This window comes from Canis aureus, chromosome 21 (assembly GCF_053574225.1).
Source record: "Canis aureus isolate CA01 chromosome 21, VMU_Caureus_v.1.0, whole genome shotgun sequence".
NCBI classification, from domain to species: domain Eukaryota; kingdom Metazoa; phylum Chordata; class Mammalia; order Carnivora; family Canidae; genus Canis; species Canis aureus.
The window spans coordinates 21,429,049-21,453,940 of NC_135631.1; the positions used below are offsets into that span (position 1 = coordinate 21,429,049).

Consider the following 24,892-nt stretch of genomic DNA (forward strand, 5'->3'; position numbering starts at 1 on the left):
TCTTCTAGAAGTTTTTAACTTTTGCATTTTACCTTTAGGTCTATGACCCCCGTCCCCCCTTTTTAAAGATTTTGTCTATTCATGAGAGACACAGAAAGAGATGCAGAGACACAGGCAGAGGGAGAAGCAGGCTTCTTGCAGGGAGTCCAATGCAGGACTCGGTCCCAGGACCCCAGGATCATGACCTGAGCCAAAGGCAGCCGCTCAAACACTGAGCCACCCAGGCGCCCCATGTGGTTTTCTTATGCAGTCTTTCAGTGTGGTGAACTACACTGACTAATTTTCAAATATATTCATGGCCTTGCATTCATTCCTAGGATAAACTCCAACAACTGTGAAGTATTCAGTTCATTTTTAATACATTGATGAGTTCAGTTTTCTAATTTTTTTGCATCATGTTTGCAGTGGATATTGGTCTGTAGTTTTCCTTTTGTAATGCTTTTGTCAGGTTTTGGTATCTGGTTATTGCTGACCCTATAAATGAATTTGGGACTATCCCCTTGTTTTCTTTTTTCTGCAAGAAATGGAGTAGTACTGTTTCTGCCACAAATGGTTGTTCAAATTTGTTAGTGCAACCATCTGGACCTGGAGTTCTTTTTGTCAGAAAGTTTTGTTTGTTTGTTTGTTTTTGTCAGAAAGTTTTTTGCTGTGAATTCAGTTTCTTTGATATGGAACTAATTCACCTTGTCTGTTTCTTCCTGACTGTGTTTTGATAGTTTGTATCTTTGAAGGAATTGACCTATTTTATCTGAGTTGTCAAATTCATGGGTATAAAGTTGTTGGTAGCATTTCTTCATATTGGTAATTTGTATCTTCTTTGTTGTGGTCAGTCTGGATAGAAGTTTACTGGTTTTATTGACTCTTTTTCTCCTTTGTTGGCAATTTCATTGATTTTTTGGGGGGTTCTCATTATTTCCTTTTTCCTGCTTGACTTAGATTCATTCTCTATTTTTCTGATTTCTTATGGTAGGAGCCTAAATTGTTCATTTGAGACCCCTCGTCTTTTCTACTATAAGCATTTAATATTACAAACCTCTCATTGCCCCCTGCTTTAGCTGTATCCCACAATTTTATTTTTATTATTTTTATTTTCTTTCAGTACTCTTTAATGCTTCTTCTTTGATACATGAGTTATTCAATTTTCAAATATTTGAGTGTTTTCCGGACACCTTTTCTTTATTGATTTCTACTTTGTGTAATTTCAGTTCTCTTAAATTTGTTAAGGTTTGCTTTATGGCCCAAAATATGCTTGGTCTTTTTTTTTTTTTTTTTTAAGATTTTATTTATTCATAAGAGACACAGAGAGAGAGAGGCAGAGACACAGGCAGAGGGAGAAGCAGGCTCCCCGTGAGGAGCCCGATGTGAGACTCAATCCTGGCACTCTGGGATCATGTCCTGAGCTGAAGGCAGATGCTCAACTGCTGAGGCACCCAGGCATCCCCAAATGTGCTTGACCTTGATTGATGTTCCATGTGTACTTTCAATGAATGTATATTCTGCTGGTGGTGTTGGATTGTTCTGTAAATGTTGATTAGGTCAAGTTGGTTGTTAGTGTTATTTAGGTTTTCTAGGTCCTTGCTGATTATTTGTTCCTTGTTCTGCCAATTACTGAGAGTGGAGTTTTGAAGTCTCAAAGTATTTCTGTAGACTTTTCTATTTCTCCTTGCATTTCTGTCAATCAGTTATTGCTTTGTGTATTTTGAGTTCTGTGTTTTAGATTGTTAAGTTCTTGTGAATTGACCTTATCATTGTATAATGTGCATCTTTAATATTGGTATAATCTTACTTGAAGTCTACTTTGTCTGATCTGTGACATTATATTTAATGTGGGTATTTTGTAGATAGTATATATTTTAGTTTTGTCTTTTACTTAAGCTTTAGTTTTATAATCTCTGTCTTTGAATTGGTATGTTTAGACAGTTTACATTTAATTTAATTGTTGATATAGCTAGATCTTCCATTTTATTGTTTTCTGGTTCCCCCTTTTTTGTTTCCTCTTTACTAGCTTTTAAAAACACATTATTTGAACTTTTCGTATTTTATTTTTAATTTATTTCTGATTTTTCCAGCAGTTATCTTTTTGTAGTCTTCTAATGGTTGACCTAGTGATTAGCATCCATTTAAAATTAATATGTTTATGATTTCAAGTAAAATGTTGAAGCCTAACAACCATACAAGTCCCTTTACCTTTGCCCGTATGTTCACATATTTGTCCTATATATTACATCTATGTACATATATTGAAAACCATAATAAAGGAATAATTTTTGCTTTCAAGTCCAATATACTTTAAATTACTTAAGAGGAGGAAAAAAGCCTATTGTGTTTACCTAGACATACATATTTTCTATTGCAGTTGCTTTATTCCTGATATTCCAGGTTTCTCTCTGGTATCATTTCCCATCAGCCCAAAGAACGTTTCCTTTTCCAAGACTTTTTCTTTTTCTTTGGTTTTCAGCAGTCTAATTGTTTATCCAGGTAGGGTTTATCCTATTTGGAGTTCACTGAGCTTCTTGAATCTGTAAATTATGTCTTTAACCAAATTTGAGAAATTTGGGGATATTTTTTTTTCTGCACCAATCTCTTTCTCTGCTTATGGGATTCCGGTGACACAAATGTATAACTTTTTGATACTGTTTCTGAGGTTCTGTTCTTTTTTTTTTTTTTTTTAAGTTTTTATTTATTTATTCATGATAGACATAGAGAAAGAGAGAGGCAGAGACACAGGCAGAGGGAGAAGCAGGCTCCATGCTGGGAGCTCGACGTGGGACTTGATCCCAGGACTCCAGGATCGTGCCCTGGGCCAAAGGCAGGCGCTAAACTGCTGAGCCACCCAGGGATCCCCTCTGTTCATTTTTTTCAATCCTTTTTCCCCCTCTCTGTTCTTCAAATTGTATAATTTTTATTGGCCTATCTTAAATTTTATTGATTTTTCATCCTTCTCAATTCTGTTCCTGATCCCATCCGGTGAATTTTTTATTTCAGATATTTTTAAATTATAAAATTTGTCTTTGATTCTTGTTTCTCGTTCCTCTTTTTCTACTGAGAATTTACATACTTCTATTCATTTTAAAAGTATGCTACCTTACTTCCTGGAGCATGGTATAACAGCTGCCTTCAAGACTTTGATAATTCCAACATCTAAGTCATGTTAAAAGTGGCATCTAATTTCCCTTTGAGAATTGGTCACTTTTTTCTAGTTCTTTGTATATTGAGCAATTTTGGATTTTATCCTGGACATTTTGAGTACTATACTGTAAGACTCTGGGTTCTATTAAAATTCTCTGGAAAATATTGATTTGTGTTGTTTTAGCAGGCAGTCAGACTACAAAATTCCATCTCATCTTTGAGTGGTGGTTCCAGTGTTGGTTCAGTTTTACAAAGCCTTTGCTCTACTGCTTTGGATCTGTCTCAGTGGTTAATCCAGAACTTGGGTGATGAGTAGACTTTGTTATAGTTTAGATCTCAAAGCCTTCATTATGCTAGTTTGAATCTACTCTGCGTAAGTGCAATTTAGCGTGAAACAGATTGCATGTGTTCATATGTAGAATTAGCGGATACCATTCTGCAGCTGTTTCCTCTCTGGGAATTTCCCATACTACCCAGCTCCCTGCGTTCCTTTTCCTTAGGCATTTGTGTAGAAAGCTGGAATTTTTCTTGGAGCTTTAGCTGCTGATGCGTTGACACAGTTATCTGCATGTGGGGGTTAAAGTGATACAACAAGACCAAAAATAGGGAATTCCCCTAGGCTTCCTCCCTCAGCTTTATTGAGATATAATTGACTATATAAGTATATATATATAATTATATATGTCCTGAAACATTCCCTGTGTTCTTCATACCATAGTGGCCCTGTTTCCAGTTTCCTCTAGAATGCCAAAAAGACAGGCATTCTGTCAGGGTTTAAGATGTCTGGTTCACCACCATAGCATTGCAGCTTTGTTTTTTTGTTTGTTTTTGTTTTTTTAAAGATTTATTTATTTATTCATGAGAGACACACAGAGAGAAGGAGAGACACAGGCAGAGGGAGAAGCAGGCTCTTCACAGGAGCCCAGTGCAGGACTCAATTCCAGATCCTGGGATCACGACCTGAGCCAAAGGCAGCCACCCAACCGCTACCCAGGCGTCCCTTGCATTGCAGCTTTGTGACTTGGGTTGTCCTCAGGGCAGGTCTGGGAGAGAGAAAAGAAAAAAAAGAAATGGCATTTGCCCCCCACATTCTTCACCTTGCACGAGGCTCCTCTCTTTTACTCTTCTGTCTAGAAAGACAAATTTTCTTGGAGTTTTTGTTGTCTGTGCTCTTGCAATTCTGCATGGGGGGGTTACCTCTGGTCAATGCTAGGCGAGATGAGAGGAAAGAAGTAAGAAACATTTCCGTTTATTGTTATTTAAATTTGCCCTTACCTCTCCAGTCCACCTGCTTTATTAACTTCTCAAAGTCTTCAGGTAGTTACTTACCCTTTATATATATATATATATATTTTTTTTTTTTTTTAATTAATGAAACATAGAGAGAGAGAGAGAGGCAGAGACACATGCAGAGGGAGAAGCAAGCTCCATGCAGGGAGCCTGACATGGGACTTGATCCCAGGTCTCCAGGATCAGCCCTGGGCTGAAGGTGGTGCTAAACCGCTGAGCCACCAGGGCTGCCTGCTACCCTTTATATTTTGTTCAAAGTGTTTATTTGTAATATAGGGGTGTGTGTGTGTGTGATAATAGGCTCTAGTGGGCCTACTTCATGTTGCTTAGCACAAGAAGCCATAAAATTTTTATTTTTTTTTTTATTTTTTTAAAAATTATTTATTTATTCATGAGAGACACAGGAAGAGAGAGAGAAAGAGGCAGAGACTCAGGCAGAGGGAAAAGCAGGCTCCATACAGGGAGCCTGATGTGGGACTCAATCCCGGGACTCCAGGATCAGGCCCTGGGATGCTAAGGTGGTGCTAAACCGCTGAGCCGCCCAGGCTGCCCCATAAAATTTTTAAAATTCATTGTTTAATCAATTTATAGTCATGATTTCTGATGCTCAACTTATCCTATAATTGGCAAGTAGGAGTTCCTTCAATGTTTTGGTATTTTTATTGTGATTACATTGAATTCATAAATTGATTTTAAGGGAAAATTTATCTTTACAGTTTTCTCATGCACTTTTGGAATATATTATTTATCTGTTCAGATCTTATGTATTTTCATATCATATAATTTTTTTCTACACAGATACTATCATTTCTGCAATTTAAAAAAATTTTTTTTTAATTTTTATTTATGATAGTCACAGAGAGAGAGAGAGAGAGAGGCAGAGACATAGGCAGAGGGAGAAGCAGGCTCCATGTACCGGGAGCCCGACGTGGGATTCGATCCCGGGTCTCCAGGATCGCGCCCTGGGCCAAAGGCAGGCGCTAAATCGCTGCACCACCCAGGGATCCCCCGTTTCTGCAATTTTTAACTATAAATTTCCCCACATTGTTTTCTTATTGCTTACTGATGGTATATGACAATTTTATATCTCCGTTTTGGTTTTGGCATTTTTATTGAATTTTTATTCTCAATTTCTTGCATTTTTAGATAGTTATGTCTTGTAAAAATAATAGAAGTTTTACCTTTCTCTTTCTCTTTTTTTTTTTTTTTTTTTTGTAATTTAATTCACTGGCTCAGCCTCTGTTTAATAGTAGTAGTGATAGCAATCATGCTGACCTCCTCCTTGGTATTAAATAGAATATGTAGTATTTGACCATGAAATATATTTGTTGTCAGTTTCTAGTACTGTACACTCTGAAAATTTCCTTCTATCCTGAGATTCTTGTTTTTTTTTTTAAAAATTAACAGTGGGTATTAAATTTTGTTAGATGCCTTTTTGAACCTCTAATCTCCTTTTTCCCCACATTAACCTGTTACTTGATTTCCTAATTTTGAATTTGTTTTGAGGTTCTTAAAAAATATTTTTAAATTAACAATGGATATTAAATTTTGTTAGATGCTTTTTTGAGCTTCTGATAAATTTTTTCACACGTTAATCTATTATTGGATTTTTTTTTAAAGATTTACCTATTTATTTTAGAGAGAGAATGTATGCAAGCAGGGGGAGGGGCAAAGGGAGAGAGAGAGAGAGAGACTCTCAAGCAGACTCCATGTTGAGTGCAGATCCCAACTCAACCCTGAGATCAGGTCCTGAGCCAAAACCAAGAGTCTGTCTTAACCAACTGAGACACCCAGACACCCCAATCAATTACTTGATTTCTTAATGCTGAACCTTTTTAAGATAACTCTACCATGAACTCTGCTTTGTCATGATTAATTATTTTAATCCATTGCAAGATATAAGTTTCTACTGTTTTGTTTGGGATTTTTACACCTAAACTCACAAATGAGATTATTGCTTATAATTTTTGTCTTAATCTTTTTTGTTCTTTCTTGCTCTGAATCTCTTTGAATCTTTTTCTTACCATTTTGTGAAAAGTTTGCCTATTTAATAGTTGTTTTCACAGAACCAGTGTGCTTTTCTTTTTTTGCTCTTGTTTTCACTATTTTTACTCACTTTTTAAATTTTTCTTTAATCAATTCTTTTTCCCTATCTTCCCTGGGTTCCACTTACTGTTCTCACTCTGGCTTCTTGAGTTTAATACTTAATTGATTTTTGTATATCCTTGCTTTTTAATGAATAGCATTAAAGTGTAAGTTTTCATTATACCTGGCTTTATTTATGCCTCTGGTTTCAATTTGTAATGCTCTCACCATCCTTTTTAAATGGTTTATCATTTCAGTTTTGATTTCCTTTTTAATCCCAGAGTTAGTAAGAAAAAGTGGGGTTTTGCCTGTTTCCTAGTAGGTTTATGTTTTTAGTGGTGGTGATAGTGGTATTCCTTTATTACTAATTTATGACCCTATTGTATTTTGGTCAAGAGAATGCTTAAATAATGCCTACTTTTGGAAATTTATGAAAATTTTGTTAGTAGCTTGGTCAGTGGTCAATTTTTATAAATATTCCATGAATGCCAATTGCTAGTAGATTGTATTTGGTAATGCTGTTCAAATCCTTTGTATCTTTTTGTGTTTTGTTTAATGTAATCAATGACATTAGGTCACATAAGAAAATGTATATGTATATGGTGGAGGAGGTAAATGACAGGTCTAGAATGTGCCTTAAGCCATCCTAGCAAATATAGATGGAGTTGATGGACATATGAAAGAAGTATACCAAAATGTTCATGGTGGTCATAGCTGCGTCATGGTATTTGAGGATTTGTATTCTCTACTTTTATGTATGTTTGAAATTATTAATAATAAACAGTTTTTTAAATCCTCCCTATCCTTATTTGTTTTTAGATTGCTTGATCTGTTGATTCCTGAAAAAGGTGTGTTAAAGTTTCCAACTATGTTTGATTGTTTTTCTAATACTGTTTACTTGATATGTTTTGAACCCATGTGACTGGGTACATAAAATTTTACTAAGTTTAATTTCCCATATCTGTTTTTAATATTACCATACTAATTTTATTGCTATTATTTTGGTATATTTTTCTATATCTGTTTTCTTTCTTTCAGAGTATTTTTTCTTGCGAAATAAAACTCACATATGGAAACATAAAACATGTAAGAAAAACAGATAAAATTTTTATAAATTTGAAAATGCAGACGTTATTTAAGCCATATTCTTTGACCATGGTGCAGTCATTTTATAAAATAATAGTTGGAAAAAAGACAAATAAAAATAAGCTTCTATTTTTATAACTTCTAAATAACTTCTCCTAAATAACTCACGGCTTTGAAAGGAAACCAAAACTGAAATGATAAACCACTTAGAAAGGACAGTGGAACATTATATTTCAAAACTGATGAGATGTGCCAAAAGTGTAGAACAAAGAAGAAGATTTATAGTGTTAGAGAACAAGAAAGTACAAAAATAAATTGAGTATTAAATTAAACCCTATTTATAACCTCTAGAACTGACCGCTATCTACATTGGGGATAGTAATCACTTCTTTGCTTTTCTTTTATAATTTTACCGCCTGTGTGTGTATATACCTCCCTAAGCACTATCCTTTTTTTTTTTTTTTTGAAGTATACTATCCTTTTTTTTTTTTTTTTGAAGTATAGTTGACATACAATTTTATATTAGTTTCCAGGGTACAACTTATTGATTCAGTAACTCCATATATTTATTAATCTGTCACCATAGGACATTGGTGCAATATTATTGACTGTATTCCCTCTCCTGTACGTTCCATTTCTGTTATTTATTTTATTACTGAAATTTGTACCTCTTAATAACCCCTTTGTCAATACTATACTACGCTGTATTATACCTGAACACTATACTTTTGTTTGGCTTGTTTTAAACTTCATAAAAAGGGCATTCTATAGTATTGATACATTTTCTTCTTCTACTGTTTTGAAAGTTATACATTCATTTTTAAAAATATATTTGCTTAGTTTTTTATTGAAATTTTCAAATGTAAATAAAAAGATTGGTATAATTAAACCAATTTATATATCACTCAGTTTTAATCCTCATTGATACTTGGTCAGTGTTGTTTCATTCATATCTTTACCTACTCTCCCAACCCTTATCTTTTTAAAAAATATTTATTTATTTATTCATGAGAGACACAGAGAGAGGCAGAGACACAGGCAGAGGGAGAAGCAGGCTCCATGCAGGGAGCCTGATGTGGGACTTGATCCCGGGACCCCAGGATCATGCCCTGGGCTGAAGGCGGCGCTAAACCACTGAGCCACCCAGGGATTCCCCCCTTGATTATTTTGATGAAGTATTTCTGTTCTTTTCCTGCTTATAATAGGAATTACAGTATTTTCAGTGTCTTGAAATCTGTTAATAATCTTTTTTCCTCCTGGATAATAAGACTTTTGAACACAGAGAACAAAACTCTTTCAACAATGTTTATAGTTTTCAGAATATAAGCTTTGCACTTATTTTCTAACATTTTCTTCTTTCTGATGCAATTATAAATGGAATTGTGTTCCTAAATTAATTTTTGGGTAGTTCATTGAAAGTATATAGAAATGCAAGTGGGGGCACCTGGCTGGCTCAGTAGATAGAGCATGTGACTCTTGATCTTAGGGTTGTGAGTTCAAGCCCCAGGTCGGATATAGAGCTTACTTAAAAAAAAAAAGCAATTGATTTTTATATAGTGATCTTATACCCTGAAAACTTACTGAATTCACTTATTAATTCTAATAGTTTTTTAGGAGATTCCTTAGGATTTTTTGTCTATAAGATCATGTCATCTGCACATAGAGATTGTTTTACTTCTTCAGACATCTTTCCTAGGGGAAAGCATCTATTTTTTTACCCTTAAGTATGTCAGATTTTTTCGTAGATGCCCTTTATCAGATTGCAGTAGTTCCCTTCTACTTTTTAGCTTGTTGAGTCATTTTTTATCAAAAGTGTTTAAATTAATGATACTGAATTTTGCTAAATGCTTTTGATATACTCATATTTTTGAAGATTTTTGTGTTTATATTAATGAGTGATATTGATCCTATGGTTTTTTCATGGTGTTTTTGTCTGGTTTAGGTATTGGAATACTATTGGCCCAATAAAATGAGTGCTTCTTCCTATTTTATTAAGTTTATTTGGATGGGTATTAATTCTTATTTAACTATTGGTAGAATCTACTTGTGAACAATTTGGGCCTGTGCTTATCTTTGTGGGATGCTTTTTAATTTCTTTAATTCTCTGTACTCGTTGGTCTTTTCAGATGTTCTATTACTTCTTGAGTCCTTTTCTGTAGTTTTCATCTTTCTAGGAATTTGTCCATTTCATCTTGTCAGTATACAATTTTTCATATTACCTCATTATTCCCTTTATTTCTGTAGCTCTTGGGGCTTTTTCAAATTATTTTGGGGTGTTGTTTTCCCTTCTTGCATCCAGTTGGCTTTTCTTTAGGGCTTCTTCACAACTTTTGTCAGCTGACCCTTTGTTATCTTGCATCACTTCTGTGTCTCTACTTAAAATATCTTTGTGCTACTTAATGGACTTAGGGGTAAGTGTAGGTTGATGGAGGTTCTCAGTCTGATGGTCATCCAGATGTAATTCCATCACTTTAATTCTTGGAAATTAACATTCTTTAATTTCTTTTTTTTTTTTTTAAGATTTATTTATTCATTCAGAGAGAGCGAAGAGAGAGGCAGAGACACAGGCGGAGGGAGAAGCAGGCTCCATGCGGGTAGCCCGATGTGGGACTCGATCCCGGGTCTCCAGGATCACACCCCAGGCTGCAGGCGGCGCTAAACCGCTGCGCCACTGGGGCTGCCCCATTCTTTAATTTCTTATTGTAGTATTCATTGTTTCAAACAATTTGATGGTAAAAATAATCAAGTCTTTCTTTTTAAACTGTTCAGACTTTACTCAGACAAATATTTATTTGTATTACTGATTTGCATTTGCTTGATATAGTTTCAGAAGCCCTACGGATGACAACTACTAGCCCAACTGCCAATACTACTGGTACTGTTACTACTTCCTCTACCACTGTGGGTGCAGTTAAACAAGAACCTCCCTACTCTACTTCATCTGCAGTAAATATCCTGGAAAATGTAAATCCTACAGAACCCTCAAAACCCTGCGAACTTGATGGTCTTCCTTCAGACCAGTTTGCAAAAGGACAGGACACTGTTGCCATAGAAGGTTTTACAGATGAGGAAAACACAGAAAGTGGAGGAGAAGGCCAATACAGAGAGCGTGATGAATTTGTGGTGAAGATAGAAGACATAGAGACTTTTAAGGTGATTTGAAAGTTCATAAGTTTTAAAGGTCATAGTTGAGTGGGCATGCCCTATAATAAGCCTTCATAATAACTTTAATAGTATGATCTAACTTGAATTGCAAAAAGTATATTTTGATGATTATTATAAGTCATAATTGTTAAATAATAAAATCAAACTAGCAGATATCAGATATTTTGAAAAAGAAAACAGCTTAAAATAGTTTTGACTTATATCTGAGATTTACATGTTTCTGACTAGTCAATATGCTGCATTTAGGTACTAGTAATTGAGTAGTTTTAAAATGTTAATTTTTTTCAAGGCTCCCAACTAAATTAAATTTAAAAATGATTTTTAAATTTAAATGTTTAAAGAAAACAAGAATATGATGTACACATAAAATTGACTTGTTTTCATAATTGCAAGTTGTGGAACTATAGGTAGAATGTCAAATTTCATACTAAGAAATTTTAGCTGTTTAAAAAAATGGGTTGGGGGGGGTTGTTTCCTTGCTTTTGATTTTTGTAACTGGGGCAGAGAGAAATGGCATTGAAAGTACGTAACCTCAAATTACCACTATGCCTTCCATTCATAATTTTTTTTTAAGATTTTATTTTATTTATTCATGAGAGGCACAGAGAGAGAGAGAGATGCAGAAACACAGGCAGAGGGAGAAGCAGACTCCATGCAGGGAGCCCAATGCAGGACTTGATCCCAGGTCTCCGGGATCATACCCTAGGCTGAAGGCAGTGCTAAACCGCTGGGCCACCAGGGCTGCCCAACCTTCCATTCATAATTACGACTATTAATATTTTAGCATATTTGCTTCTGATCTTTTTGAATACATAAGTGCCCTTGTAAAATTATATCAATAATGTATGACAATATCATTAGAGGAAACTTTACAATAGTTACACAAAAGGATAATGAGCTACCATGCATGTTGGTGTCCTCCCTATTTCTGGAAGAATTTTAGCAGAGACTTAATAGCCAGCTTATAAGAATTGTTGCAAAAGTTCAGCTAGGTAAAAAACAAAAGTTTAGCCAGATAAGTCTTTAATTTTCCTTTCAGCTCTATGATTCTATAAATCCAGAATTTGTTGTCAGTTTTTTATAAATGTAATTAATTCTATATATTACAGGAGGCTTTAAAAACAGGAAAAGAACCCCCGGCTATTTGGAAAGTACAAAAAGCTTTATTACAGAAGTTTGTTCCTGAAATTCGAGATGGACAAAGAGAATTTGCTGCTACCAATAGTGTAAGTAAAATCTTTACATTAGTCTTCCTTTCTTTTTCTTTCTTTCTTTCTTTCTTTCTTTTTTTTTTTTTTTCAAAATAATGATCCTGGGGAAAATACAGAATCATTTAAATGTAATTTATGTTTCTAATATAAAATAGCATAATATTTGATATATGATACTCATCTGATTTTGTTACAAGCAGTATATAAATACCAGCTTCTTAAAATTAAGACACTTTCTCCTAGCTTTTGTTTTGTTTTGTTTTGTTTTAAAGAATTGTTATTAGCCTATGAAAAGTTCATATGGGCTTAGAGGTTATATTATATTGATCATTCTGTCAAACATTTTGATTTACCAAAAAACTTATAGAAATGATTCTTTTGTACTTATATAGTTACTTAATAGCATTGAGTAAGTAAGCATTTGGTGATTAGCTGAATAAGATTGCTTCTATGTGTGGGCTTGCAGTTAAGAAGCCTGAGGTCATTTTTATTGAGGGTAAAAAGTAGCCTGGCCAGAGCTGCATTTGAAAAACCTAAAGGATGCAATGTGTAATAGTCAAGCCAACAAATATTTTATGTATAGAATGTATAAGTATATAATTCAGAGTGTTTCCTTCCTTAGTACCTTGGGTATTTTGGAGATGCAAAGAGTAAATACAAAAAGATATATGTAAAGTTCATTGAAAACACAAACAAAAAGGAATATGTCAGAGTGTGTTCCAAAAAGCCGAGAAGTAAGCCTTCACAAACTATCAGGTATTTACTTTTGTGTGTAATACATTTAAATAGCATTTATTGGAAGACTTGTTTTTGGCAATGTGATTTTTTTTTTTAAGCTTATTTTTTTTTTTTAGTAATCCCTATACCCAATGTGAGGGTCAAACCCATGACCCCAGATCAGGAGTCATACATTCCTCCTTCTGAACCAGCCAGGTATGCAGGCAATGTTTTATATAAAGAATGAGATCAGGGCAGCCCGGGTGGCTCAGCAGTTTAGCGCCACCTTCAGCCCAGGGCGTGATCCTGGAGACCCAGGATCGAGTCCCATGTTGGCCTCCCTGCATGGAGCCTGCTTCTCCCTCTGCCTGTGTCTCTGCCTCTCTCTCTCTCTCTCTCTCTCTCTCTGTCTCTCATGAATAAATAAATTGAATCTTAAAAAAAAAAAAAGAATGAGATCAATTGAAGAGCCTGATTATTTTTCATATATATAAGTCTGAAAATTCATGCCTTTAATAAGTGATTCCTTTTGAAGTAATGAGATAGGAGCTATAAATTACAGCCCATGACTGTCTGTGGTGGGATGGATACTCTTTTCTTTCCCAGAGTCCTTTTGGTGTCACCCTAATATAGTTGGTGGGGAGGGATGGATGAGTTTATTTATTTATGATAGACACACGGAGAGAGAGAGAGAGAGGCAGAGACATAGGCAGAGGGAGAAGCAGGCTTCATGCCGGGAGCCCGATGTGGTACCCGATCCTGGGACTCCAGGATCGCGTCCTGGGCCAAAGGCAGGCACCAAACCGCTGAGCCACCCAGGGATCCCGAAACATCAAATTTTTAAATGATATAAATTTTGAGAAAAAATTATAAGACCTCTATTACTAAGCAGGTGTACAATAGAATTATCATATTAATTAATGTAATTCTGGATTGTCTGGAACACAAACCTGGAAGACAACTGACCTAGTCACAATCCTGTGATCTGTATGGGGAAAGAGGTATGACCCTAGATATTCTCAGCCTAGTGCTAGCAAGGTCTAGTTTGGTTAAGATTCCAACTTACCAGAAGCAGTGCACCTTTTTTTCTTATGAGGAAATCTTATCCACTCATATTTCCAGAACTAACACAGCAAATCTTGAGGGGCTCTAGGACAGACAGTTTGGTCTCCACGTCAGAACCTGGTTCCACCAGAGCCTATGAGGGTTTCAGATGGTCAGAGCTAGATGTGGCTCTCAAGAATATATTATGCATTATTTCCCAAAGCCTTTGATCACTGGTTGTACAGCCTCATCTGCAGGAAAATGAGTTCATAAAGGGGGAGAAGGAGTGAGAAGAGAGAAATAGAGATTGGATTAATAGTCCTTTAATAACTGAATATTGAATGTCAGTGGTTAGAGTGTATATGAAGAGTATTTGGGAGAGGACTTATCATTGAAGATATATAAGACTTGGACTTTATTTTTGAGGCATTGGTGATGTAATTAAATACACTTTTCTTCACTACTGGTACTCGTTTTTGGTCTAATTTATTTTAATTTGACAAGATTTCAGTGTGTTAATGAGGTTGTTTGTAACATTGCAGAACTGTTCAGGCTAAGCCAAGTAGTAGCAGTAAAACTTCTGATCCTCCAGCACCAAAAACTACAACAACAAAAGCCCCTTCCGTGAAACCCAAAGTTAAACAGCTGAAAGTAAAGGCTGAGCCACCACCAAAGAAACGGAAGAAATGGAAAGAAGAGTTTTCATCCTCCCAATCTGACTCCTCTCCTGAGATCCATTCTAGTAGTAGTGATGATGAGGGTAAGTTCTCCATGAAATGACTACCTTGATAACTTTGGATTATCTACATGAACAGAGAGAAGCAACGATGCTCACAATTCAAAATTGTTTTATTTTTCAGGGAATTTACCAATCTAGTTATGTTCTGCCTAGGCTTTTATAAAAATAAATTCAAAAAATAAATACATAAATAACAAACACAAAGTCACATTCCCTGACCACTAATAGAAAGCACAGTTTGCCCACACATAGTCTTGTAAAACAGAAAAAGCAGTGAACTCAAAGAAGACAGTTGGGAGTTCTTTTTTTTTTTCCTTGAAGATTTATTTATTTATTTATGATAGACATAGAGAGAGAGAGGCAGAGACAACACAGGATGAGGGAGAAGCAGGCTCCATGCTGGGAGCCCGACGCGGGACTCGATCCCAGGACTCCAGGACAGCGCCCTGGGCCAAAGGCAGGCGCCAAACCGCTGAGCCACCCAGGGACCCCTGACAGATGGGAGTTCTAATCATAGTAATGCCAGTTAGCTCACCTCTTTGGGTAGGATGGGGGATTAGATCAGATGACTTTTAGTAAGAATCCTGTTGGGGACACCTGAGTGGCTCAGCGGTTGAGCCCTTGGAGTCCCGGGATTGAGTTCCCTGTATGGAGCCTGCTTCTCTCTCTGCCTATGTCCCTGTCTCTCTCTCTCTCTCTCTCTCTCTCTCTCTCTCTCTCTCTCTCTCTCTGTCTCTCATGAATAAATATATACCATTTTAAAAACAGAAAGAATCCTGTTGTTCTAAACTTCCAAGTCCATGTTTATGCTAGAAGAAAAGAGTAAAATGAGCCTAGGAAGCAGTAACTCTAAAACTAGTTAATAATATACTGTATACTTCTGTATATATGGAATATGCTTATTAATTATATCACATGCTGCTGTGTATCTGCCATTAGCCAACCAGCTGTCCTTGACTATGTAGGCACACTAGGAACACTTCTCTGTGCCTTGGTTTTCTTTTCTTTTTTTTTAAGATTTTATTTATTTATTTGTGAGAAACACAGAGAGGCAGAGATAAAAGCAGGCTCCATGCGGGGAAGCCTGATATGGGACTCAATCCCTGAACCCTGGGATCATGACGTGAGCCAAGGCAGACGCTCCACCACTGAGCCACCCAGGTGCCCCTGTTTTCTCTTATAAAATGAAAAGTTTGAAATATACCAGCAGTTATCAAACTTTTTGACCTCAGAACACTTTTTTATTACTCTTAAAATTGTTGAAGACACCAAAGAGCATTTTTGTAGGCTGGATGTAGATATAGATGTAGATGTAGGTATAGACGTATTTACTTTATTAGAAACTAAACCTGAGATAGTTGTGAAACATAAGAATACACCCACCTACAATCCATTAGCCATCAGGCGTGTTGTGTAATACATGCAAGAAACAACATCAAACAGTTCAATCTAGGGCAAAGGTTTGTAAACTGCGGCCAGTGAGCCAAACCTGATCAGCAGTGGCAGCCTGTTCTTATAAATAAGGTTTTAACTGGAACACGGATTCATTTACATATTTTCAAATAGTTGCTGTTCTACCACAGTGGCAGATTTTTGAGTCATTGCGACGTCGTTGCGACAGAGAGCATATGGCCATTAAAGCCTAGAGCATAAAGTTAAAGGAAGACCGAAAAAGATGAAAGGATGATGGACGGCCATGTGTGCCAAGTTAAAGCTAAAAGCCTGGGGGCACCTGGGTGGCTCAGGTAGTTAAGTGTCTGCCTTGCGCTCAGGTTATGATTTCAGGGTCCTAGGATTGAGCTCCACAGTGTCTCTATGTCTCTCATGAATAAATAAATAAAATCTTTATAAATAAATAAATCTTTTTATTTTTTAAGATTTTATTTATTTATTCATGACAGACAGAGGCAGAGACACAGGCAGAGGGAGAAGCAGGCTCCATGCAGGGAGCTTGACATGGGACCCAATACCAGGTCTCCAGGATGACACCCCAAGCCAAAGGCAGCACTAAACCTCTGAGCCACTGGGGCTGCCCTGTTTTTAAAAGCTACTTAGAAAGTATGCAAATCAAAATTTATAGAGAAATTAGTGCTTTGAGTATGTGTGGAAGGCAATAAAAATAATCTCTGCAGTTAGCATTCCTGCCTACTGCTTAGAATGGAGTAGTTTGGATTCTGAATTTGCACACAATTATACCGCTTCTTCAAACGACGTTCGATAAAATTTTTCTTTATTGTTATTTTGAGTTGCCACTAGGTGTCACTAGTAGGTAAGCATTTTTAGTTCTTAAAAAGTCAAATATTAATAAACATAGATTTATAGGCTGGTGGTTTTCAAAACTATTTTGTTTTAAGAGACTTCTTTATAATCTTCAGATTTATTGAGAATTCCAAAACACTTGTGTTTTTGTGGGCTTTACCTATTGATATTTACCGAATATCAATTAAAATAAATTTTTAAAAATATTTATTGAAAATAAACCCATTACATGTTAGTATTTCTTAAACAATAATTGTATTTTCATAAATTCACAGTAGTTAGAAGAGTAGCATTTTCATATTTGCTTCTACATGTATTATTTCAGCTAAAATATAAAAGGAAACCCAGCCTTGGGGCGCGTGGGTGGCTCAGTCAGTTAAGTGTCTGATCCCTGGGGGTTCTGGGATCCAGCCCCGTGGCAGGCTCCCTGCGCAGTGGGGGGTCTGCTGCTTTCTCTGTGTCCCCTCCCCCCTCCCATGCTTTCTCATTCTCTCTCTCAAATAAATAAAGTGGTTTGTTTTTTGTTTTGTTTTTTTTTTAAAGAAAGAAGAAAACCCAGCCTTAGATAGATTTGTAGTTGGGAAAAGGAAGAATATTTTAATTTTCAAACAATTATGGATATTTTTATTTGATAGTAAGTTTTTTATTTTATAAACTTGACAAGTGGTAGTTTCTTCATCTTTTCATGCTTGTTACGTTAAAACCTATTGGTTTGTTTTATCCCTTGAATGTGTCTTTAATTCATGAATGATTTTATAACATTATCCATTAGTCATGTGAAAATATCTGTTAGCTCATTCATGTACATATTTGATTTTGCTTTTTTCCACATTTAAAGCAATTGTGGTAAAATATATAGAACATAAAATTTGCTGTTAACAATTTTTGAGTTAGAATTCAGTATTATAGAATTATATTCACACTGTTGTGCAACTATCACAACTATTGATTTGCAAAACATTTGCATCATGCCAAACAGAAACTTTGTAACCATTAAGCAATAATTCCCCATTCTCTTTCCCCCAGTTGCTTGTAATCTCAACGCTACTGTTTCCATGATTTTGCCTACTCTAAATATCTCATATAAATGTGCCTGTCTTATTTCACTTAACATGATGTTTTCAAGGTTCATTCATGTTACAGCATGTTTTCACATTTATTGCTTTTTATGGCTGAATGCTATTCCATTATAAGTATATCCATTGTATGTTCACTTTATCTTTTCATCTATTGATGGACACGAATTGATTCCACCTTTTGGCTATTGTAAATAATGCTGCAATGAACACCAATGAACATTGCCATACAAATATCTGCCTGCATCCTTTTTTCAGTTCTTTGGGTATATACCTAGGAGTAGAATTGCCAAGTCATGATAATTATATGTTTAGCTTTTTGAGGCTCTACCAAACTATTTTCTACAGTGGTTGCACCATTTTACATTCCCACCAGCAATGCATGGGGTTCCAATTTCTTCACATCTTCACCAACACCTGTTATTTTTTGGTTTTGGTGTGTTATTCTTTATTGTAGCCATCCTAATGGGTATAAAGTGGTATCTCATTGAAGTTTTGATTTGTATTTTCCTAACAAATAATGATGTTGAACATCTTTTCAAGTGCTTATTGGCCATTTCCTTATCTTCTTTGGAGAAATGTCTATTCAAATCTTTTGCCCATTTTTAATTGAATCATTTTTCCTTTTGTTCTTGGGAGTTCTTTGTATGAACTAGATATTAAACCCTTATCAGATACATGATTTGGAAATATTTTATTCTGTTCTGTAGGTTGATATTTCACTTTTGATAATGTCCATTGATGGCACAAAAAGTTGAAATTCTTTTTTTAGTATTTTATTTATTCATGAGAGACACACAGAGAGAGGCAGAGATGTAGGCAGAGGGATAAGCAGGCTCGTTGCAAGGAGCCCAATGTGTGACTCAATCCCAGACCCTGGGATCATACCCTGAGCCAAAGGCAGACACTCAACCACTGAGCCATCAGGCGTCCCAAAAATTTGAAATTCTAATGAAGCCAAATTTATCTATTTTTTTCTTCTATTGCTTAGATTTTTTTTTTTAAGATTTTATTTATTCAGAGAGAGAGAGAGAGAGAGAGGCAGAGTCATAGGCAGAGGGAGAAGCAGGCTCCATGCAGGGAGACTGACATGGAACTCAATCCCGGGTCTCCAGGATCACATCCCGGGCTGCAGGCGGCTCTAAACCGCTATGCCACCAGGGCTGCCCTATCGCTTAGATTTTTGGTGTTATATTTAGAATTCATTGCCAAATACAAGGTCATGAAGATTTACCCCTATAGTTTCTTCTAAGAGTTTCATGATTTTATTTTATTTTTTAAGATTTTATTTATTCATGAGAGACACAGAGAGAGAGAGGCAGAGACATAGGGAGAGGGAGAAGCAGGCTCCATCCAGGGAGCCCAATGCAGGACTCGATCCCCGGTCTCCAGGTTCAGGCCCTGGGCTGAAGGCAGCGCTAAACTGCTGAGCCACCCAGGCTGCCCAAGTTTCATGATTTTAGCTCTTACATTTAGGTCATACATTTTTACAGTATCAAAAAATAACACTTATTAATGCTATGACTGATTTCATCAGTGAACTCCTTAAGTTTTGGGATGTTGTCAGGCTTATAGTGGTTGATACATGTTTTTCTAAATTCTAATTTTCATTTGAAACCTCAAATTTATCATTGACATCAAATGCTGTCAGTTGTTTTCATGAATGACAGGTTTACTTCCATTAATTTTTTTAAGAATACCAAGTCTGCATAGGCATAGTGTGTGTGTCAATCATACTTTTAAATGAAAATGATGTCCCATGGGGAGAAAAGTAACTAGTTCATCAATTCAAAAAATTGCATGGATGTTCTTTTTAGAGATAACCATCATACCTTCATAATAGAAGTGCTTTATGTATATCTCTCATCACACAGAATATTAAGACATTTACTCAGTAGTAAAGATTTAATAGTTAACAATTTTTACTGCTTTATCAAACAATTCTTTTTTGTTTTTAACTTTTTGATTTTTTTAAGTAACCACTACCCGACATGGAGCTCAAACTCAAAGCCTCAACCTCAAAAGTTGCCTGTTCCACCAAATGAGCCAGCCAGGTGTCCCAAGGACTATCCTTAAGTGAAACTGACTTTTTTTTCCCCCTTAAAATACGTGGCAGTAAGATGGCAAAGTATATGACTACTAGTATGATTTGGTTTCATGGCCTTGATTGATGCTAAGGTACCAGCAATTTTACCCATCATTTTTATAAAGGTGAACAGAGTAAAAAAGATACATAACATTTAATACTTTTATGAAAATAATTTTGAAATCAGTAAAGGATCTTAGGGAAACCCCAAAAGATCCTTGGACCATACTTTAAGAACTGCTATTAAAGACTATGATAGGGGGCAGCCTGGGTGGCTCCACAGTTTGGCGCCTGCCTTTGGCCCAGGGCGTGATCCTGGAGTCCTGGGATCGAGTCCCACGTCGGGCTCCTTGTGTGGAGCCTGCTTCTCCCTCTGCCTGTGTCTCTGTGTCTCTCTGTGTGTCTCTCATGAATAAATAAATAAATAAGTCTTTTAAAAAAAAATAATAAAGACTATGATAATAGTTTGTTAATAAAAAATGCAACCAAGCAAATTTTAAAGATGTAATTGGCTTTTATTTGATTCATGGATCAGTCGCATCCCATCTAGCAGGTGGAGGGGAATTCCAAAGGGCTACAGAGAAGAAAAGGTTTTTAAAGGTAGAGAGAGTGGAAAAAAATAAATTATTAGCAAAGTATTCCGTTGTTTTAAGCAAGGTCACCCTCCTAAGATGGATTGAAATGGGTCTATCAATAAATTTCCTACTGCTGACCAGGAAATTCCCATGTTGACTGGTTAAAGGTCACATTTCTGGGGGCTTAGAACTATAGTTAGGTTAGGTATTTAAATCTTGACTTACTTATAAAAAAAAAAAATTTTTTTACTGAGTTAGGGCCTTAGCCTTAGTGATATACCATTTTGGACCTGTGGTTCTTTCTTCCTTTTTTTTTTTTTTTTTTTTTTTTTTTTGACAAGTTATGTATTTGAATGAAAAAAAGTAAAAATTGAGACTTTTCTAATCTTGTTTTTGCCATTGAATTTGAGTGAAATTTTCTGTTTATGGGTTGTTTTATATTTTCTTAAAATCTTGCATAAGCCTTGGCTCTAGGCCAGAATTTTACATAATTTAAGTGCAGAAGTAAAAAAGAGATAGCTATATATTTACTTAGATATTTTATGATTTCTTAGATTTAGGGAAATCATCAGTTTTTGAGTCACACAGCCTGGTGGCAGATATTTGTGGTGGCGCCGGGAAGAAACAGGTTCTATGGGGCTGACATTTGCAAATGCTGAGCTGGTATTGGGCATCAGAGTTACCTGGGAAATATAATATTTAAGCTTTATTATTACTGTTCCCACCCCCTATGCACCAAAAGATCTGTTTTAATAAGTCCAGCAATCTGGGTTCTTTCTTTTGTTTTGTTTTGTTTTACAAAGCTCTCTAGGGCAGCCCCAGTAGCGCAGCGGTTTAGCACCACCTGCAGCCCAGGGCGTGATCCTGGAGACCCGGGATCGAATCCCACATCGGGCTCCCTGTATGTAGCCTGCTTCTCCCTCTGCCTGTGTCTCTGCCTCTCTCTCTCTCTCTCTCTCTCTCTCTGTGTGTCTCTATGAATGAGTAAATAAAATCTTAAAAAAAAAATTAAAAAGCTCTCTAGTGATTGTGATGTACAAACCAACTTTGAGAATCTCTAACCTGGGGTGTTTTTAAAAACCGAATGGGCAAAACTTGAATTTGAAGAAATTCTATGTACAACCATTTATCTGCTTATAGGCTCTTGTTATAAACAAAAGTTTTTAAAAGTTACGAGAAAGGATATTTATGTTTTCTTTTTACTCTCCCAGAATTTGATCCTCCAGCTCCCTTTGTCACTCGTTTTTTGAACACAAGAGCGATGAAGGAAACCTTTAAGAGCTACATGGAATTGCTTGTTAGCATTGCTTTGGACCCTGACACGATGCAAGCCTTAGAGAAGAGCAATGGTACAGTCCACTAAGTAGTACTTTCTTGGTAGTACTTTATGGATCTTCTTGATTCTTGTTCGTTGGTTACATGGTTAATATATGAGTTTTGTGATATCTGTACATTGTCAATTCACAAATTCATGCTTTGATTCTATAAAGTAGTCCTGTCATTTCATGAATTGTCTATACTTGAAAAACTCTATATTGAATGTATTTTTATTGATTTCTACTCTTGGAAAAATTCTGTAACTACCCACAAGTCTTCACTAAATTACATGCAAGGTCCAGATGTCAGTATATTCTGCTTTCTAGTAATTGGAAAGATGAACCAGATAATAATGGTATAAAGATTAAAATCTTTATATTTGTGTCTAGTAAAAGATACATTACATAATTATTTTCTAATCAACTAATAGTAAAATAATTCATGTATTGTTATTAATATTAACAAAATTAATATTATTCCTTTATACTCTTCCTTTAGTAACTTTTTCTTACAGTAAAATAGATGAAATTAATGTATGAAATAACCTGGTGATTCATGTATTTAGTGTTGCTCACTAATGTTTACCCCTCAGCTATTATGGCATTCACCAAGGACACCTAAAATAAAGGAATAAAAGGATTAATGAGCAGTTTCCATTACCCTTCTATCAATGAATTGTATGCATGTATGAACAAAAGATAGTAACAAAGAAAAATCACTAACAATACACTTCAACAGTAGTGCCTCATAGTACATATTTTATTTCTACATACTTGGATATACATTATTCTGTTTTAATCCCAAAACAATTCAGAAAGCCATTTTGTAGATGAAGACCCTGAGGCTCATAGAAGATAAGTGACTTGCATAAGAGCCTACAATTTACAAGTAGCCGAGAAAGGATTCAAATCCAAGGTCTAATTTCTGGTGCATCCTATTTTTGACCATATAATCAGAGACTGTAATCTGTAAGTCAGTCTTATTTTTTTTAAAGATTTTATTTATTTATTCATGAGAGACACAGAGAGAGAGAGGCAGAGGCAGAGACACAGGCAGAGGGAGAAGCAGGCTCCTTGCAGGGAGCCTGACGTGGGACTCGATCCCAGTTCTCCAGGATCACACCCTGGGCTGAAGGCGGCGCTAAACTGCTGAGCCACCCGGGCTGCTCATGATTATTGTTTAGATGATAAAGAGGTCTAGAGAAATTAGGCATTTTGCTCACTGGTCATTAGCTGTCATCAATCTAGTGGCAGAGAGGGTTAAAACCCAGGACTTCTGATTCTGTCATCCTACTATGCTGTTGCTTTCTTATGTGGCTATTGGCAGACCTATTTTTCAAGTTAGCTTTTGTTCAGAAAGCTGTGTCCAATATCTTAAAAGTAATATTTGTATACACCAATGAATTTAATGTCTTAACTTTGAGGAAAGTTGGATTTTTAACAAGTTTTTGTGTTGGCAGTTTATCCTGTTACAATAAATTTTTATCTTGTTTTAGATGAGCTACTTTTGCCTCATATGAAAAAAATTGATAGCATGCTGAATGATAACCGAAAGAGACTTCTTTTGAATCTTCATTTGGATCAGTCATTCAAGGTATTTCCTTCGGATGATTTATTAGCAGACTTGTTGGCATTCATAGTCTTAAGTGTAATAGGCAGGAGATTTATGTAAGTCATTCTCAGTTTTATAAAATTTTTTCACCCACTGAAAATTTGATTTTTATTCATTATGAGTCTGCTTGTCTTTTTAGTTTATTAAGCCCATCCTTAGTGTTAGTCATTTACTTTTCTCTGCTTAAATTTATTTTTAAGGCTTCTATATTCATCTAGAAAGCTTCTACATAATAATTTCCAAATGCTTTCAAAAGTACTTCCTTTAAACTACCAAATTCCAATCTTGTTTTTCTTCTAAACCTTTTCAAATTTTTGCATTTCATCTATAATTAGAATTGGCCTTTCCTTATCAAAACTCCTTTTTCATGCCCGATTTCCTCAGTTTCTGAGGAAAAACTGATCTTAACATAATGGTAGATATATATAGTTATATCTGTTAATGTATCTTGGAACTCTAAATTGGTTTTGGTGTTACCAGAAATACAGAACAACAAAAAGCTAATCTACACACAAAAAAACTTATCATAGAAGCTACTTCATAATCCAGAAATTTCTAGCTTTTCTTATTGAAAGTATAACCTAAAACATTTAGAATCATTTGATCATGTTTCCTTTGGAAGAAGTTGTTTATACATTTGTATGGCTTTTTTATTTTTATAAAGAGACTTTATTTTTATGGCAGTCTTAAGTTCACAGCAAAATTGAGGACAAAGTACAGAGAGTGCCCATCTTACCACATAGGAACAACCTCCCCCATTATCAGCATGTCCCAACAGAGTGGTACATTTGTCATAATTGACGAACCTACATTGACACATCCTTCTAACCAGTTCTCAGTCTGCTGGCTCACTCATGATGGTATACATCCTGTCAGTTTGGAGAAAAGTATAATGAAATGTTACCTACTATGAAAGTGTCACACAGAGTAGTTTCACTGCCCTGAAAATCCTCCATACTCTATGCAGCCTTCCCTCCTTCTCCACCTAACCTCTGGCAACCACTGATCTTTTTACTCTGTAGTTTTACCTTTCCCAGAATGTCCTATAGTTGAAAACTATCCCATATGTAGCCTTTGCAGATTGGCTTCGTTCACATACTAATAAGAATTTAATGTTCTAGGGCACCTAGCAGACTCTCATCAATAGAGCCTATGACTCTTGATCTAAGGGTCGTGAGTTCAAGCCCCACATTGGGCATAGAACTTACTTTAAAAAACAAAAAATCAAGATCTACAAAATAACTTGTTTAAAAAAGAAAGTATTTTTTTCTGCCATGTCTCTTTATGGCTTGATAGTTCTTTTCTTTTTACCGGGGAATAATACTCTGTTCTTGGAATATATCACATTTTATCTACTTATGTACTGAAGGACATCCTGGTCACTTCCTGATCCTGGCAATTATCAATAAAGCTACTATATAAACATTTGTGTGCAGGTTTTTGTGTGGATGTAAGTTTTCAATTCATATGGGTGATTTGTATAGTTTTTTCACATGCTTGTT

At 35.7% G+C, this 24,892-nt stretch overlaps 1 protein-coding gene across 5 annotated transcripts in view; it reads left to right on the top strand.

Moving 5' to 3' along the window:
• Positions 1 to 24,892, top strand: part of QSER1 (glutamine and serine rich 1) — a 73,905-nt gene that overhangs the window by 40,041 nt on the left and 8,972 nt on the right. For all 5 annotated transcript variants that reach the window (XM_077863515.1, XM_077863513.1, XM_077863511.1 and 2 more), the window contains 6 exons: positions 10,415 to 10,743; positions 11,865 to 11,981; positions 12,589 to 12,722; positions 14,270 to 14,487; positions 21,674 to 21,811; positions 23,275 to 23,372. In XM_077863515.1, coding sequence (XP_077719641.1) covers positions 10,415 to 10,743; positions 11,865 to 11,981; positions 12,589 to 12,722; positions 14,270 to 14,487; positions 21,674 to 21,811; positions 23,275 to 23,372 — 1,034 coding nt within the window. The remainder of the gene's footprint in view (positions 1 to 10,414; positions 10,744 to 11,864; positions 11,982 to 12,588; positions 12,723 to 14,269; positions 14,488 to 21,673; positions 21,812 to 23,274; positions 23,373 to 24,892) is intronic.